We start from the raw sequence: 19078 nt of genomic DNA, 5'->3' as shown, positions 1-19078 counted from the left end.
TCTAAGAAGGTAAAGTTTAAAGATCAATGGGAAAGTGGAAAGAGAAATGTGATGACTTTTTCTCTCTCATATAAGGAAATAAAAAGCGATTAAATTTTCTTCCAGCCAACTTGCTTTGTTCTACCCATTTGAATAACTACCTTCTTAGCATTGCTCCCTGATTGCCACATACACAATGTCTATTATTTCTCAGACTCTGAATAATAAACAACTTCTGTGACTGAGGAAATAAATCTGAGACCTAAAGGAAATGAATGCAATCAAAGTAAAAACCGAGGTCCAGCAATGATTCGAATGAAATTTTTTTCCCCCAGCCCATGAATTAAATACACAGGTTGGGCTCAAAATGCTCAATAGGCCATTGACTGTTGTGAACTAAGAAATCAAATGCTAGTTAATTCAGTCTTTCCAAAAATCAAAGTAAGCTTGCCTACGCAAGGGGAAGAAAGGTACGAAGTTAAGTGTCAACCTGGACTGCACAGGGGAGAAACCTCTTTTTTAAAATGACAGTATAGCGACTTTGAGAAGAATAAAGAGTACAAGACCTACATTTCTCCAAGAAGAGAATGCCTAGGGATCCCTGCTTAAGAGCTTCACATTCCATATCAATTTTGCTAATTATAAGTCTTGAAACTTAAACTACAAAACTGTGATTCTCTTTGTCAACGAAAATTTGGGGAAAAGTATTTTAAGATATGAGGATAAATAAAAGCTGACAGTATGCAAAGACAAATCAGTGTTTCTAATGGTGTGAGTCTGTAAAAATTGTTTTGGAAGAGGAGGATATGAATATTCTTTTTGATTAGAAAAAAAAAAGGTTGTTTTTAGAAGGGCTGAATTGGCAGGGCTGTAGTCAGTGAGAATTCCATGGACTCTTCTGTGGTCTATAGAAGGCGAGCTGACTCTCATCTCAAAGAGGTGATGCTTCCTTTCCTTCATCATTCACCCATTTTCTCCGCCACCACCACCACCACCCAATTTTTTTTCCTCCTCACCAACTCCCTTTATCCTCTCTTTATCATTTTCTTCCTCTAATAAATTCACTGTCTCCTCGTTACTCCTAACTTGTCTCCATGCTCCCTACATCGGGTCTAGTCTCTTTGGAATTCTGTACCTATTTAAAAAGAAGCTAAATGGGACTGACCCTTTACTAGACTAATACTGTGGGCTACACACTAGTCAAGATGCTTCACAACTGTTCTTCTCATTTAACCCTCAGAACCATCTGGTATACATGTATCTGCATCTCCAATAAGAAAACCAAGGCTCCAAGATGTGCAGTCATGTAGTCAAGTCACACAGCCAACAGGTGGTAGAACAAAGTTCCAAACCCAGGTCTTCTCCCCCTGAGCCTTGGTGCTTCCACACTGCACTCTACTTTCTTTGTGAGCTTACAGAAGGCAGGGCAATTTCCAGGCTGAAAGAGAGCCCGAACTGAAAATGAAACAATTGAAGAAGGTGGAAGCAAACCTGAGATTTTTGTAAGAGAAGGAAAGCCACACGGATATAGGAGGAAATCTGCAGTCAATAAAGTGGATCATGTGGCATCTCTTGTTTTATTTACAAAAATAAAACCACGGTGAAAACAACTACTACATCTCGTGTCTCTATGGTGCTTTAAGAATCTACAAAACTTTCACATTTACTAACTCATTCCTTTTTTTTTTTTAAGATTTTTTTTATTTATTTATTCATTACAGACACAGAGAGAGAGAGAGAGGCCGAGACACAGGCAGAGGGAGAAGCAGGCTCCATGCTGGGAGCCTGACGTGGGACTCGATCCCGGGTCCCCAAGATCACACCCCAGGCTGGAGGTGGTGCTAAACCACTAGGCCACCGGGGCTGCCCTACTAACTCATTCCTCTTTTTTTCTGTTAATTTTTTTTTTTTAATTTATGATAGTCACACACACAGAGAGAGAGAGAGGCAGAGGGAGAAGCAGGCTCCATGCACCGAGAGCCCGACGTGGGACTTGATCCCGGGTCTCCAGGATCATGCCCTGGGCCAAAGGCAGGCACTAAACCACTGCGCCACCCAGGGATCCCCTACTAACTCATTCCTGATGACAACATGGGGCACTGTGTTATTGCCTCTTTTTTACAGAAAGAAACGAGACTTAAAAGGGTCAAATTCTTTAAGGGAGCCTAGGCAGCCTGATTTCAAATGCCTTGCTCTCTTCTAACTTTACAATGGGATTTGAGCACAAATTGGTCCAAGCATCCCTCACCCCAAATCTCACTGCTGTCCTCTGGCTTCAGCGGGTAGAGAAAAGGGAAGAGAATAGTTACTGGGAAGAAAGCTATTACTTTCTCAGAATGTATTTCTGTTGTTGTTGTTCCATGTGCTTAGAACTCACGTCTTCAAGTCTATAAAAGTTAGCTTTAAGAAAGATCTCCCTTCTAGAATTTCTGTTCAGATGTACATTGGGCTAAAAAGAAAAGATACAGGCAGTTGTAGCTGTAGGGGAATTAGGAATTAGGCAGTGAATGAATGTCTTTGAATTATCCAATGTGCCCTCTCTCTTCTAGACATTACACTTTCTCGGACTAAAACAAAAGATACAGATAACTTAAACTGGGGCAGAATTAGGAAGTGATAAATGCCGCTATCTTGCCTTAAATGATGGCATGAACCATTGTACATAGGGTTTAATGCTTTGAGAGACAGTCATCTTGATTCTATTCACTAACCCCAGAGGCCATCCTTAGTGACAGTCCTCTTGTTTTGCAAATCCTTCTCATTGGTCACACTGGAATCCACCATAAAGAATAGATTATTAAGCATCCCTCCACCCAAAGCCCTGCAGTTTTCCACCCACCCACCCACATCTCAGGGTAAAATGAAGACATACAGCTTCCAAGCCCCAAAATACATGGCTTTTCCCTATTCCTTTCCTGTCCCCTGACCAGGGCTCCCTGTGGTCCAGCTGTAGCATCTCTTGGCTGTTTGTCAAGCACTCCAGGAACCCTCCCATCTCAGGGCCTTTCTTCTAGCTCTGTCCATTTCACCCGACAGCTCCTTGAATAACTCCCCACACCTTTGCTCATATGTCACTTCCTCAATGATGCAATCTCCTCCTAAAAAACATATACAGTCCCTCACTCATACACAGAAGCACTCTTCATCTTCCTTCCTCTGCTCTACTTTTTGTTTATGGTATACATATCACCTTCTAATAATTTCCTTATTTATTATACACATTATTTGTCTCTGTCCACCACCCCCACCGCTCCTGCCCACCTCCTGATTAATGTTTTCCATTGATAGTGCCTAGAACTGCCCCTGGCACAGACAGAGTAGGAACTACATAAATATTTAGTGAATAAGTAAATATATAAATGCCCTGAATGGCTGGGACAAATGAGGCATGAGGATGCTCTTTGGCAGCAAGAGAGGATGTGTACAGTATGTTATACAACCACGCACTTGAAATGGCAACATTGGATATCCTTTAAAAGTAGTCTATAATCCAAACATGCTTTAACGCATGGTGATTAAGAGTGTTGGCTTTTTAGTCTGACTTGGATTTCAATTGTTTGTATATGTGACATCTCTAAAACTCAATTTCTCCTATGAAAGATGGTTACTATATTATATAATATGTATATAATAAAATGATGATACCTACTTTGTAGGTCTGCTGTGATAATTACATGAGATTCAGTATATAGAGCACTTAGCACAGTGCTTGGCACACAGAACTCTCTCAATAGATAATTATTATTAATACTATTAACACTTGAAATTTTAATATATAGATATATATGGGTATGGATATATCCATCATTATATAGGTAAATATACATATCCACCAAAAGACATTATTCTGTAACTCTTACTACAATATTTCCATTTTTATGGCTCATAAAATCAGGACCATGACATGGATGAGAAAGTAAAAACAGTTACTAGTACTTCCTGTAATAAACACCCCTGGACCAACCCAGTTTAACAGTGCATTTTCTGCCCTGCATGGCTGTTTCCTCTCTAAGCTGTCGCTATGCTTTTATTTCCCTACCCTTATGTCCATTCCTAGATGCGTCTCTCTACAGGAAGCCAACTGCATTTGACCCAGCAAGCTGTGAAAAACCATCAGGAGTTATTTAAACACAATTCTTGTTGGGCCTCTAATTTGAATTGGGGTGGGGGGGGGGGGGGAAGAGAAAAAAAATCAAAAGAACAAACATTCCAGGCAACAAACTTGGAGAATGTGACCTTTGAAAGATTTTTTTTTTTTCTTTTTTAAAGTTCCCTCTTACATGTGTCTGTTTGGCTACAACAGAAACAAGCTGGTGCGAGTCTTAGGACCTGCCCCCTTTCAAGTGGGCTGATCTTGAAGGTCAGGATGGCTTTCTGAATTGCACCTGGGCCTCTCCGGGTCTTATCTGCAATAGTGTTTCTTCCATGTAGAAAGGCATGCAGACATTCACATCTCTACTTTGGGCCTTACACTAATTTTACACTTCTCTCAGGGGAAAAAATAAATAAATAAAATAAAGGAGGCATGGTGCAAAAGTTATTTTAGCTGCGGAGTTATGCAAACCTTCAACACATCCCGAAGGTGCCAGCCTTGTGCTTGTAAGCAGTTTCAGAGCATTTTAGGTGTTCGGCATAATTTGCACTCTCGCTGCGTTTGAGCCTTTTTATGATCATTATTGTCCTTCCGTTCTTCTTCCCTTCCCTTGAAGCTAGTTTGCCGTGTCGGAGCCAAAGGGAACTAAGTCCTGACAACCCGGGAAGGTGTTTCATCCTCTAGTTAAATCGTAACTTTCTTGCAGATGTTCGCCCCGCGTTGGGGTTGGGGGCGGGGTGGGGGAGGGGGGCGCGGGGTGGCAGCGCCCCGAGGCCCGAGGCCCGAGGCCCGAAGCCCTGGCCGGGCGCGCGGGGCTGGTCGCGGGGCCGGTCGCGGGGCAGGTCGCGGGGCAGGTCGCGGGGCTGGTCGCGGGCCTTAACCCCTCCCGCTCTGCTCTGTCTCTGCCCCCAGTGACGGTGGTGCTGTTCGCAGCTTTGAGGCGGCAGCGCAAGAAAGAGCCGCTGATCATATCCAAGGAGGACATCAGGGACAACATCGTGAGCTACAACGACGAGGGCGGCGGGGAGGAGGACACGCAGGCCTTCGACATCGGCACCCTGCGCAACCCCGCGGCCCTGGAGGACGGCAAGCTGCGCAGGGACGTGGCGCCCGAGGCCCTCCTGCCGGCCCGCCGGCCGCCCGCGGCCCCCGACAGCACGGACGTGCGGGACTTCCTCCGCCAGCGGCTGCAGGAGCACGACCGGGACCCCACGGCGCCGCCCTACGACTCGCTGGCCACCTACGCCTACGAGGGCGCGGGCTCGGCGGCCGCCTCGCTCAGCTCGCTGGAGTCCAGCACCACGGACAGCGACCAGAGCTACGACTACCTGCGCGAGTGGGGCCCGCGCTTCCGCAAGCTGGCGGACCTGTACGGGGCCGCGGACGGCGACCGGGACTCCTAGTGCGCGCCCCGGGACCCCACCCCCACCCCCCGCCCTGCAGGACGCCCCAGGTCTGCGGGCGGCGCCCCCACCGCGCGGCCCACGGCCCACGGCCCACGGCCCACGGCCCGGCCCTGCCTGCGGCGCCCGCGCTAGACACCTTTTTCTAGCACACTTTTATGAGCTTCCGAGACGCACAGGTTTAATTTTCTAGCGCATCCACTCAACCGACCGGCCCCGTGCTGGAGGAGGAGGGCGAGCCCGAGTCGTCCCCTTCCCTCCCTGGCTCTGCTCACCTTCCCTGGCCCGGGCCCCCCGCCACACTCCGGGGGCTCGGGTCAGCCGGCTGCTCTGACCGCACACTTCACGCGCTCAGGCGATGAGGGACCGAGCTCTGACGGTAAAGGTAGAGTTTCGGAAAAGAGAAACGAGGGGGGCGCAACGGCCAGGTGGGTCCTGCCCTGGTACATCAGCTCACAAGGAGATGAATGCGCTGAACGTGGGTGTGTATTACGGGTGTGTTGCAAAGGACTTAAAATGGCATTTGCCCGTCCTGTTTTGTTCTTCAAGAACTTCATCTGGCACCAACGACTATTGCGAACATCAGACCCGCCGACGTTTTAAGATTCTTGGTCCTCTCTAGGACTAGAAGCAAATGCAATGGCGACGTTCAAAAACAGCAAACAAGCAAAATGTAATAGTACCTCGTTCCTTGCCACTAACTCACAATTTCTTATATACGATACCTGCAAAAGTTTGCCCTTGCACCACATAAAGAGAAAGGGAAAACAGCTAATGATGTTAACGGAGGAAATATTTGGCATATTTTAAAGTTCGGGCCACCAAAAGTACCACAGATCACTCCAAATTATTTCAACCATCAGTAGGCTAATTACAAATAAGTCTAATTGTTAAAAATTCTTGAAGGAACTCTTCTGAGACAAATTTTAACTCCTTGTCTGTAGTTGTTGTCAGTATTATTCTAATATACTTGAAAGTAGCAGCGTGAAGTACAATAATCCATATTCTTCAGATACTTCGTACACAATTAAGTTGCATTAGTAAAGATAGATTAAATAAAACTCAAATCCCGCCCTCAGAGTTTAATGGGGAAATGAGAGCCGGCCACACTTGAACTTGATATCCTGTCCTCCACATCTGGGAACATCTATATATTTATATGACATGACAGATCTAGATATATTGTTGAGATCATAGTGCAAAACTACGTATTACATGTTTGGAAGACGCTTACATAGGGACAAATTTGATTCTCTTCAGTAAGAGTGTTTAAGATTCTATTAAAATGATAGTTGACTTTCAAAAGCATTAATATTTTTTCATTGTTTTTGACTTTGTTGCTATGGCAACCCTGCCATCCTTGTCTTTCAACTAATGATAAAGTAGTGGTCTCATACTACAACGGAAAAGTAATGTACAATCCATCCAATCTATTATTTCTCTAAGTATGCAATTAGCATCATAGTTATTATCCAGAGGACCCAACTGAACTGAACTAATCCTTTTGGCAGGTTCAAATCATTTATTTCATATGGCTGTTCTAATGATTTGTATCATTAGAATCCTACATTGTTCGATCATCAGAAACTTCCAAAGTACTGTAATGAAAACATAGTTGTCTTGAAAATTTAAAAAAAAAAAAAAAAAACCAAACCCAGGCTCTGTATACTTATAAATATATATATATATATATATATATATATATATATATATATATATATATATATATTATGTACTTAAGAATATGCTGACTTCAATTATTAGTCTTAGGGATTTATTTTCAATTAATGTTAATTTCCTACAGATAATCTTAATGTCATTTCCATTTGGAGATCCTGTCATATGAGCACATACCTTCTATTTGGAAACACACTTTTATTAAGTTTTAAATAGGTGTGTTACCCAGGAAGTAAAGACGGCACTTTCAAAATAAGAGAAATGTAGTCTTTTGGGTCACTCAATTAGAGTGAAAAAGTTTTACAACCATATTCTTCCCTGCGTTTACCGAATGGTTTCCTATTTTGTAACGGACTTCCCCGTATACATACTAACAAGTATTTCATGTTTTCAGGGTTTACTTTGGCTAGTTCTTCCTACACATGCAGGAATGCAAACAAAATACTACAGGAGGGTTTCACTATAATGAATATCTTAGTCACAGTTAAGTGTTGCAAAAAAGATAGCTTAGGGAAGTTAATTAGTAAGAACTAGTTATTTATAGCAATAGAAAACCACCTTAATCACATGACTTACTGTATAACTAAAGAGCTCTCTGTCCTTATGTTTCATGTCATGTAATAAATTGAATCAAGAAAGATAGTACTGTAAAAAGAAAGGTATCATCAGAAGTCTTCCTTTTGAACTTTTGGGTTAATTGGAATGTCTGAGGGTCGACACTAGCAACTTCCACTGTTTAAGGGTAAGGTTTATTCTTTCCCTGTAAGTGAAAGTAAGCAGTTCTGTAATGGAATTCGAGATATAATTGGCAGGGTATATTATCCCATCTTGAAGATGGTACAGTGGACCAAGAACAAGTTAATATGACTAAATATTGAAATAACTGCCTAATCTCTTGCCACAAAACCTGATGATGAAGTGAATCTCTAAGAAATTGGACAATTTAAGACTACAGCTGAATATTTAGTACAAGGTCCTATAAGTATTTTTCCTATAATTAAAACTCTCTGATGTCATGGAGATCATGAGAGCCATACTTCCATCATTCTGTGTGGGTCTCACTTCCTTCTCACCAAGATATCGAGTCCAAGACCCCAGTCAACACGAATGATTACTGGAGAGAAAAAAAAATTAGTTTTTGGCTCAGTTTTCACAAAGTCCCTGTCCTGATATCAGATGTTAGTGACAAGAAGGATGGAGGGAAAATGGGAAGAGGTAAAATTTAATATCTGCTTTAGTAAATAAGAAACTAAAATTCATTAATTATAAGCAGATCAGTTTAGTGGATTGCTTCAAGGACTTTGAGGCCCTTCTGAAACTTTGTTCCCTTCCATTCAAAGGGGAGAGTTTCTTCAAGATGTTCCCTAAAACAAGCTGCGATTTTTTTAAATGTTAAGCTATCATGCATAAGTTTACAACCTCTTCACTTCATAGCCACTTTCTGCTGAAAACAGAAACATTTGTCCTAAACATTTGTCCCCAAATTAAAAAAATGAAATCAAATGGAAGAAAAGAAAAGATGGTTCCATGGAACCATCTGACAGGAGCTCTGAGCACAGTAAATAAATGTTTTTTTTTTACAGAGCTTTCTTAGCTTTAAGTTTAGTTGCATACAGGGATTTTCAGATACTCCATTTTCAAATGTAACAAAACCTGGCAATTCAATTTTAACTCATTAAAAAAAATGTTGGCTTAGTGTTCATTTTTAGCTTCAAAAAAGTTGTACAAAAATTCTTTAAAAGTTGAATCTCTATCTTGGAAGCATCCAAATTTTACGAAACCAAATTAACTTCAGAAAATCTCCATTACTTTCATTTCTAAGTACATAAATATTAGATGTCCTGATTTACTGAGCAATTCCTTTCATCAAACACTTTGCCTTGAAATGGGCATTTCATTGAAGATAATCCTGTATAAACTAAGAATTAAGAATTCCTCAATTCTACATACTTGAGGGCCATAAAAGTATGCAGTTAAAAGGGAAAAACAGAGTTGATTCGTGGACACAAACTAAGTATTTAAATCATCCAAATTCATCTTCCCCAGGAACCAAACCACCAAATCAATTATCTTACCCTAGTCACTAGTTTTGAAGCAATATAATTACTTTGGAAGAACACTCTAGAAAGTCATGATGCCCCACTATTTTGAAAGATATCCTATTAAAAAGGATCATTTTAGTGTAATTTTATTTTTTATGATTTCATCTAGATGAAATCTTTTTTGAATTGTGACAGGGGATTAAACAGCCAAGCATTTACATTTAACACTAAAACCCAGCCTCCTTTATCAGATTATAAGAGTGGAAAGAGTAAGACTTAGTGTACAGACCTTCAGGAAGACGAACTATTTTCCAAAGTCCAACAAGCAGCTTTCTTTTCCAGATAATACAGAATTACAGTATGGTCACCTTAAAAGTTCAGTGACTATTACGTTTGTAGCATTTTTCATCTCCCTTTGGCATCTTTATGGAACAGTTTTCTAAAGGGGCAATTCTCTACTAAAAAACATCAGACCCTGATCATATTCAATGTGCAGAAGAAAACCCTCTTAGAAAGGAAAGACATTGACTCACACACTTGTTAAAAGTTAATAAAGAAATAGCTCATTTTTAAAGCCAGAAGTTTATGGTCTCTGCATCGTCAATTTAATTTAAGCATTGCTGAGACGATCTTTAATCTACTCCCCATTTTGTAATACCTTATTTATGATGCATTTTCATTTTTTTAATTTGGGGGGAACGTTAGTCCGACAGAAGCCAGCAGATGAAAGTGCCAAAAGGAGGTCAAATGGAAACAAAGCCTATTACCCACTGTATTTCAGACAGGACCGAGGCACTTAGCCTGAGAGCCACTGGGTTATTAGATTAATTTCAAAAGAGCTTTTACAAGTTGCTTAATTCCATTTTTTTTTTAAACCCATGGACCACAAACTCAAATTTCTCTTCAAATGGGGTTAATTTGACAAATGAGGCATGGACCCAGCGTTGTGGAAAAAGCATTCCACTATAATGAGATCTTGGTCTTTCTTGCGAGACTATGTTATTTATGTAAATATGTCTAGAGGCACCTTCTATAAGCTTTTAGTTTTCTATGATCTATTAGTTTAGTGTTTATTAAGGAATCAGATGTATAGAATTGCTAGGCATTCAGGGGGAATGCTGTGTAGCAAACAAACCGATCTGCTCTCGGAAAAAAAAAAAAAAAAAAAAACATAGGAACACTTCAAAACCACCATATTGTTTTGTTTGTGATTATTTTCATTGCTTTGAAAGTAAACTGCATAAGAATAGGCCTTATAATAAATGCTACGTGCGTCTTCAGTAGTACCAAGCTAAGGCAATTTGGCATTCTCCTACTGTAATTTGTGATTTTAAATCCAGAAAATAAAAGCTTTTTGGTATTGATTGTTTTTAATTAAAAATACTCCCAAGTATAAATTGAAGCTGATGCCACCCTTGAAGATTTACTGGCTGGAATGCTCAGTCATACAGTTTTTCTCAGTATCGCCTATATCTGGCGATGAGAACACCTGAGAGAAACCACCACTGCTCAGCTTTCATCAACATTTCTAGTTGGGGAGATTTCCATAACTTCACAGTTTACATGAGAAAGCTTCCTGTATTAGAAGGAGAGGTAAGATGATTACCTTCAAGCGCAGTGTGGCCGGGCCTTTTGTGTAGTCAAATGGCAAATACACGCTCCTTGAAATGGCTTCTTTTATTTTCCTTTGTTTTCTTAGACTATAAATTTGAAAAGAATGCAATTTAAAAAGTGATTTCTCACAAAGAGTAAATATGCCTTTTGCAAATCAATTTTTGTAACAAGTTATTTATATGATATTACTTAATAAACTGTTTTTTTCTAAGTTGTTTTTTCCAATTCTCTCAAGCTATTGTTTTTAATCAGAGATTTCAAAAAAATGTACCTGCCGATACACACTTTATCTTTCCAAATCTGCTGTTTGAACCTCTCAAATAGCTAACTAAAGCCAACTTGTTATACGATAATTAGCTTGTAAACAATAGTTTCTCCCAGCCAGCAATATACATCATTGGTGCTGCCCTGCAGACTCCTTACTGCTGGGGCATCAAGAATTTTACTGTTATTTATGGAATTGCTGTATTAAGAAGAAAGCTGTTTTTCCTCATAGTAATTGCTTTAGATAAAAAAAGACAGTTCTATATTTTTGCCCATCCCAAATCTCCATCCTTTATTTCACTCCCATAGAAAAAAAAAAATGTCTATGGATCTCTGATTTAAAAAAGAAAAAGCAAGAGCCAGACCAGAGGGAAATAAGGATAAAATCCTTCCAGAATTCTGATACTATGAGTAAATAAAATGTTTTTAGCATATTCAGAGCTATAATATTTCATATGCTTGCTCTCTTTTAAGCTGTCTCCTATTCTCCTATTTTTACAGAGGCTGTTTCATAACTTTTTAACTGAGAGAATTCATAGCTTTGCAAAGGAGACTTCCATTAATTCATTCATTTGTTCAGTAGTAGGCAATCCACTGTGTGCCATGAAATATTCTACAGTAAGCCAAATAGATATATTTTCCCTTCTCCTCAGAAGTTCATGGTCCAGGAGGAAGGGCTGCCACAAACTCCTAACTATAGTGTCCACCAGAAGGTGGTGGGGAGATGTCTTCAGAGAGGGAGAGATGCAAATGTTCACAGGAAGAAGAAACTGTTTCTGCCCAGGTGGAGGAGTGTGTGGGAGGTTTAGGAATTCATAGGACTGAGATAAAGGGAGATAAGAAATAAAGAAGAATAGCAGGGAAAAGAAAAAAGAGAGAGGGATGTTTAAGCAATGCCACTGATCTTAGCTGAGGCTCCCTCGAAAGGGAAGAAGCTTGGAAAAGTCACGGGGCACCAGAACACAGAGGGTCACTTACCATAGCAACTGATTTTTGTTGTTTTTTGTGGAGCTTTTGCCACTGGGTTTAAAGTTAACTTGGTGGGAGCCAGAACCCCGTGGAAAGGAATGATGGTATTAGAAATACACGTTTTTGAAGGATATGCACATTGCACAGTAGTATGCACAATGTGCTAGAGCGAAGCCCCTCCCCTGCACACACACACACACACACCCAGCTCTTCACGACTGCAAGGCAAGCAGAGTCTGCAGGATCTAGGAAACTTCCTTGATGTGATGGTAAGGTAGGCAGGAAGGGCAATGTGCTGTCAAGGACCCAGTTCAGGAAGCGGTTTCCTGCAAACATTTAGACAGCCTAACCCATCTCCCATCACCAAAACAAACCACTTCCCGTAACAGTGGTTTGTATTAGTATGTATTAGAATAATTCACTCTAGCTGCTGCAACAGACAAAATCCAAAATCTCCATTAAAAAAAAAAAATCTCCATAAAGTTTGTCTTACCCTTATGGTGTTTTGGGTTGGTTGTGAGCCTTTCTCCTTGTAGCTCTGCCATTTGGAGCACACTGCCTCCAGGGTTTACATGGCAGGAGAGGAGAGTTTGCTGGGTGATCATATGAGATATTTCTAAGGGCACAGGACCTAGTCATCACTTATAGCACTTCTGTTCACAATTCATTGGCCAGAACTCAGTCGTATGGTCCCACACTACATGGACAGAGGCTGGGAGATGTAGACAAACACCTGTGTATTGGGCGATACATTCTGGTGAGTGTAACTTACATGTAAGATATATTTAATATGCATCTGCCACTTACAGGCTCAGTGTCTGTCAGTCTTGCAGTATTGTTCCCAAATCCCTCCAGTTTCAGTCATCATAATAAGCCACATCTCATAATAATCATGAGGTTGTTATCAAAAGAGAAAGTTAGGAAATCATGCACAAATTCAACCTTCAACTTGAAAACCCTTCTAAAGGAAGTTCGTCTACCATCCCTGATCTCAATGCCCATGGCAGATATTTCTAATCAGTGCATTCATAGATCTTCCAGATATAGCATTAGAACTCCTAACAGGAATGCCCCAACGATAGAATAATATTGACCCATTTGGTATCCCAAACCTAAGAGATTAAGTTCTCCAGTGAAAGACTAGTTTTCTTTCATTCTAAGTTTTGTTGACTAACCACCAGTGATATTTGGGAAGAGCATTCTCATCCTGAGATTGTCAAAAATTTGAAATAATTAAGGAAGCTAAAAAGCTTCACTTGCTATTATAAGTAGCCCACATCTTTATTTCATCAATCTGAGCCAACAAGCATATGTGTCTTTGAACAATTCAGATATTAATTTCGGCTTGGGGAACGCATATCCCCTCAGTGATACTCCTGAATTTCTGCATTCATTCTGCAAAATTCATTTGAGAATCTATAATGGGCCAGGCACAAATCAAGGTGATTGGGTTATAGTGGTAAGAGACAGATACACTCCCTGCTCTATGCATACCCTTCTCTCAAGGACTGCCATGATTTAATCTCCCATTATTAATCTTAGTTTGCTTGACTAAACATTTTATACTGAATGACACCCTAATTCTTTAGATTGCTTTTCTAGGTCTCATATTCCTGAATTCAATACTTTTCTAAATATGCTATGAATAGATATGGCTCTTTTAAAAAAGTAGATTGTCTCCTACTTCTGTCTATAATATACTTATTCCTTTTTTTAAATGTCTTCCTTGACATATTAGATCATCTTTATTGCTTCCTGAGCCATTTAGTCGCAAAAACTAAACTTTTAATGGCAAATATGTCTTGTTTGCACATTGGTAAGAAAATGTCTCCTTATAGTCAGTAAAGGATAGGTTTTATTAAGGCTTTTAACTTTGCTTAGCTGCCTGATAATAATGCCTTACTTTTATATAGCACTTTAGAAATAACTGTTATATATATGACTTAATATAACTTTCACAAAAGCCCTGCACAATAGGCTGTATCATTCCCATTACACAAACAAATAAAGTGGGGTCATTTGTCCTGAGGTCTCATCACAGGAATTAGAATTAAAATCACTTTTTTAACCCAAGCGCTGTAAGCCTGCCACTGGACCCTACATTTTCCTCTTTGTATACATAATCCAATCTCATCCGTTTGAGAGAAATATTTATTGGGAGTGGAAAAGGGTTCTTTTTTCCTTACACAAATTCAGATGAGGTTGGATTCTGCTGATGGCTGTAGCCTCAAAGGCCTTTCTACCTATAAGTTCAGTCCAAATGCTCTGTGAAGGAAAAAAAAAAAAGCCTGAGAAGAAAATTCTGCCTATTGATCCCAATTATCCAACTGATTTCCATCATAAAATTAGAAGTGTTCCCAAAGAAAAGTATTCCCAAGAAATATAAAATTCCACCCAAGACAGCAAGAGCTGTAGCTGTTTCTGTGATAATAATCTTGACAGTATTGGTATTTCAGACATCAAATTGTGGTAAGTCCTCTGTAGGGCAGCAATGCCCTCTAACAGGACAGGGAAAAGGCAAGGAATGAGGACTTCCTAGCACTCCTTAAGCACTTCAGATTCCATAACTGAAGCAGGAGCTGTGGAAGGAGAGGGACTTGCTCTGGCCTCGAGCACCCATTAAATCCTGGTACCCTCTCCAGTGTAATATGGTGTCTGTGATAGCCCCGGAAAATCTCCAGCCCAGTGAGGTGGTGTCCCTGTGGCAGAACAGTAGCTATAAATCTTTGTTTATAAACAAGTAATGTGTTTTCCATATTTTTCTATAACTGAGCTTAATTTCTGTTTTGAACCTTGATTCCTGCGAGCAGCAGAAAGTCAACTTTAGTCATTTGGGGTTTCTTTCTGCAAGCCTTCCTGATATTACCGCTAATTCTAAGAAGCTATGGTGACATAGAGAGTTGGGGTTAGCAGGAAGAGAAGGCAGTCAGGGCTTAAAGCCAACCTGCTCAGGGAGCTGGGAAGGGTGGGTGGATTCTACAAAAAACAAAACAAAACAAAACAAAAAACCAGAAGAATTCTCTTAGCCCTCCCTGTTGGTCCTTCCACCTATCACAAAATGGGGAGGCTGAAGTTCATTGATCAGAAATGTTTCTTTATGTTATTGTCATTACTTCTCATTCTCAGAAGGTCGGGATCAAAAGCTTAAGAAAGACACCTGATTGTCTCCTGACTTATGGCTGCGGCAAAGATTCAGAGCTGAAAGTTACCACGGAATGTCACTATTTCAAATTGAATGGGAATTTATAATGGTATTTTCTTTTGCTTTACTGTCTCAAGCATTACAAAAAGTATTCATTTGTAGTATTAAAATATATTAAATAATATGTTAAGACTGAGCCAGTTTTCAATGATTTCTGAACAACTACACGATGAGAACTTTCCTACCTACTTTATATGTAAAATATAGTTTTTCTTAACAATAAGTCAAGAAGATCACGACAAAGTGTTTTTTGATTTGTGAATACATTTACATGAAAAATCTCACAAAGTTACAAAAATTAAATCACAATTGAATATATATTTAACAAATGATTTATACTGAAAACAATAAGCATGTTAAATCCAGACTGTTTGGTTCCCTTTGGAGCCAAAGAAATATATCTACCTTAAAAGAATTTGACAAAATGACACCAAAATTCAAATGATAGCTCTCGGGTGAGAAAGGTTGAGAGGCTGATTGATTCCAGCATTAAGACTTGAGCTGGGCCTCCAAAAGAGCATTGGAACCTACAGCAAAGTCATGAGGATGCTTCTCGAAAATGTAAATTCCCCAGTCCCACTCCAGAATCAATGAGGGCTATTTTATGTTCTTCACTGACCGTAGGCCATTCCAAATTTTGGAGGCTCTCCATCTTTCATTATAGGAAACATATTAAAATGTACCCACACTTTGCCTCAAAGACATGAATCAGGTTGCAGTTTACTACTTTACATAATATATACACCATTAGACTTTTAGTTTTTTTTTTTTTTTTTGTAATTTTCCTTGTGTATTTTGAAGTCTCCCTTTCTAAAATTTGGGTTTGGGGGGGTTATAGTTCATTTGAGAACAAATAGGTACTGTGTGTGTGTTTTGCCTAATGTATGCAAAGACATCCTAAAGTGAAGAAGGGATTTGGGAATCTGCACTTAGTGCAAGTTCCCCAGTGATTTTTATACACACCAGAATTCAAGATCCACGTGAAGCTAGTGAAGTAACTAAGGCAAAATCGTACTCAAGCAACTGGAGGTAGGTCAGTCTGACTAGCACAGAAGACCCTGCAAGGGATGAGGACAGATGTAAGTGCTAATATTCTCACACATGCCTTCCGATTTTCCTTTACCTACTGGATGCAAAGCATGTACTTGTCTAGCAAATGATAAAGGGATTAACACAGGAGCCCTCCCTAGAAAAGTTTGCAAGTTTTCAGTTAAAATGCCAGTAGTCCATACATACCTATTTAAAGCCTCAAGGGAAGCTCTCCACTCCCCCACCGTTTTTTCCAGAACTTTTCTGGCTACTTTCCCTGTATGTGTCAGTCAGTAAGTAAATAATTGAAATCCCTCCAGAGTTGATTCACCAGTCTTCCCAAGCATTTGCTTCTATTTCTCTCTTCTTAAAGTCAGCTGTTATTCTATGAGCCTCAGCTGGGGAGTGCCTCCTCTCCCAGGGCCCAATCAGAGTTCCACTTCAATTAGCTTAATTGGAAGAAGACACAACCAAATTTCCAATTAAAGTTCTAAAGGAGCTATTAGAACAGCTATTTTTGTCTCTTCAGAGAAAGCTCTCCTAATAGTCATTTTTTAAAAGGTAAAAATCCTTAAAGGAGAAAAGGTGAGCATAATCAGATCAATTACCACTGCTAATCATTCCTGGAAGTAAAGTTGGGTCTTTTCAATTAGGTAATTTGGAAGTAAGCCACCTGTTCATTCTTTTATTAATTTTAATTATTATTAAATTAATATATGTATGGTGTCTAAAATGCCAAATAGTTCTAGAAAGCTTATAGCAAAAACTTACCACTCGATCGCATTCTCTTACCCAGAGGTAATCTCCTTCAACTCTCCCAGATAGTTCTTCTAGTATTTACTCCCACATTTCTAAATAACGCTGTTCATATTAGGTTGAATCATAAGAAATGGTCATTTTTGTGGGTAAAATGTGGTAAATATCAACAACCTCAGTTCAAACTAAAGCTACCACTTTTTGGGTTTACAGTTTTGAACATTGTCTACCTTACTCTTCCTGCTAGAATAAAAATTTAGATTTACTACAACATCCTAAATGTGTACACGCATACATATTGCTCACTTCTCTCCCATCCTTCCAATATAGTTATAACACAATTGGTAGTTAAGAGTTTACATTTGCCCTATGTAAATATTGCTCACAGTTGAGCCTATACTGCAATGTAAATTTCTTTCTCACTCAACTTAATTTTTTCCTGAAATTCATAATTGCCTCTTTTTTAAAAAAAAATTGCTTAATGTTTTACATACCTGTCATAATTCAGTCAAAAACTTCCTGATGTGATTCTAAAATTCCTCTAAACCATGTAATCTCCACTAGTTTTCTGTTGTTTGCAATATGACTCCAGAAATTCTCCATCTCTCCAATGTCATGAATAATTTTTTAAAACATTTTCTTCTGCTCTCTGCCGCTTATCTCTATTTTATCTGAATCTCATTTCAGTGTTTGCTTTGGTCTTTTTTTTTTTCATATTAAAAGTCTTCCTCAAATGTCTAGTGATTGTTAGCTGTCTATTCATACTTAATAATGAGTTCCTGAAAAGTTCATTAGAAGCTCTGGCTGTCAGCGGGTGGGCCTGACCACAGGCTCTTCGAAGGACACTGATGGTTTCATTGGAGCACCCAAATGTGTCAGCATTTGTAAATCTTTTGTACCTCTCATCTTCTCCCTGAAGGTCCAATCCTAGCTGTCAATATTCAGAGAGCTTTAAGTGGGGTAGGAAGTGGGAGGATCTCAATGTTCATAATCTAGATTTTTCACTTAATCTTAAGGTACAGCTACCCTCCGACTCTCAACCGTACCTGCTGTTCCTGAGTGCAGTCTCTTTGATTCAGCTTTTCTAGAGGGTAAATCTCTTGCCTTCTTCTAGGATGGAGAAACAATAGTGAAGAAAAGTCACCTTGGCTATGCAGGGTAGGAAAAGGATCTGAGGTTACCTGCTCCTGATACAGATTTACAGTTAATCTGTTCTCAGCCACACCCCACACCCTGGCAGTCAGAGGTCCCGGCACCTCCACTTTCTGACCTTGCCTTAGATCATTATGGATCAGCTTGCTTCTTATCTGATTCACACCCCATGCTAGGAATTAGGCTTCAATTTCTCCATTCTACTAAGTAAGTTGCCACTCATTTATCTTCCTTTCATCTTTTTAAAGTTTTTCTAAACGTGTTTTTCCTATATTCAATCAGTGAATATGAATACATATTTATCAAGATAAATATTTGGGACTACAACTTTGAACATAAAAAATTGGGGGTTTATAGTATAACAGAGAAAAGATAAATAAGCAGCTGTAATAAAGAGCTATGATAGAAGTATGGGGGGTATGGATACTATAAACCATGGCTTTTGAGAGGAATAAATGATTATGCTAAACAGTGAAAAAGAAGTATGAGATGAGACAAAGAACAGCCAAACAAAATGAACAGCCTATGAAAGGACTCAAAATTGACAGATCACATGGTACATTTAGAGAACTTTAAAAGTGTGGTATAATTGGAGCACAGTGTGAGGGAGAAGCCACACACTGAGACAGGAAAGGTTGAGGGGAGTGAAGCCAGGTCATAAAGAGCAGTAGAAGACATTTTAAAGGGTTTGGACTTTATTCTGTAATGGAAGCCATGATAAGACTTAGAAAAGGGGAGTGATAAGATTTTCTTTTGAAAGATAACTTTGGGGTACATGCCTTGCTTAGTGGTTGAACAGACGTCTGCCTTTGGCTCAGGTCATGATGTCAGGGTCCTGGGATGGAGTCCCACATTGGGTTTTCCAGCAGGGAGCCTGCTTCCCCCTCTGCCTGTGTCT

General features: G+C 39.8%; 1 protein-coding gene across 1 annotated transcript in view; it reads left to right on the top strand.

Annotated features, from left to right (window-relative positions):
- Nucleotides 1-11019, top strand: part of CDH6 (cadherin 6) — a 123528-nt gene extending 112509 nt beyond the window's left edge. The window contains exon 12 of the mRNA XM_072825012.1: nucleotides 4985-11019. Coding sequence (XP_072681113.1) covers nucleotides 4985-5475 — 491 coding nt within the window. The 3' untranslated portion in view covers nucleotides 5476-11019. The remainder of the gene's footprint in view (nucleotides 1-4984) is intronic.
- Nucleotides 11020-19078: the final 8059 nt, after the last annotated feature.

Source organism: Canis lupus, chromosome 4, assembly GCF_048164855.1.
Source record: "Canis lupus baileyi chromosome 4, mCanLup2.hap1, whole genome shotgun sequence".
NCBI classification, from domain to species: Eukaryota; Metazoa; Chordata; class Mammalia; order Carnivora; family Canidae; genus Canis; species Canis lupus.
The sequence above is the reverse complement of the archived record's forward strand: the minus strand, read 5'-3'. Positions and strand labels throughout refer to the sequence as shown.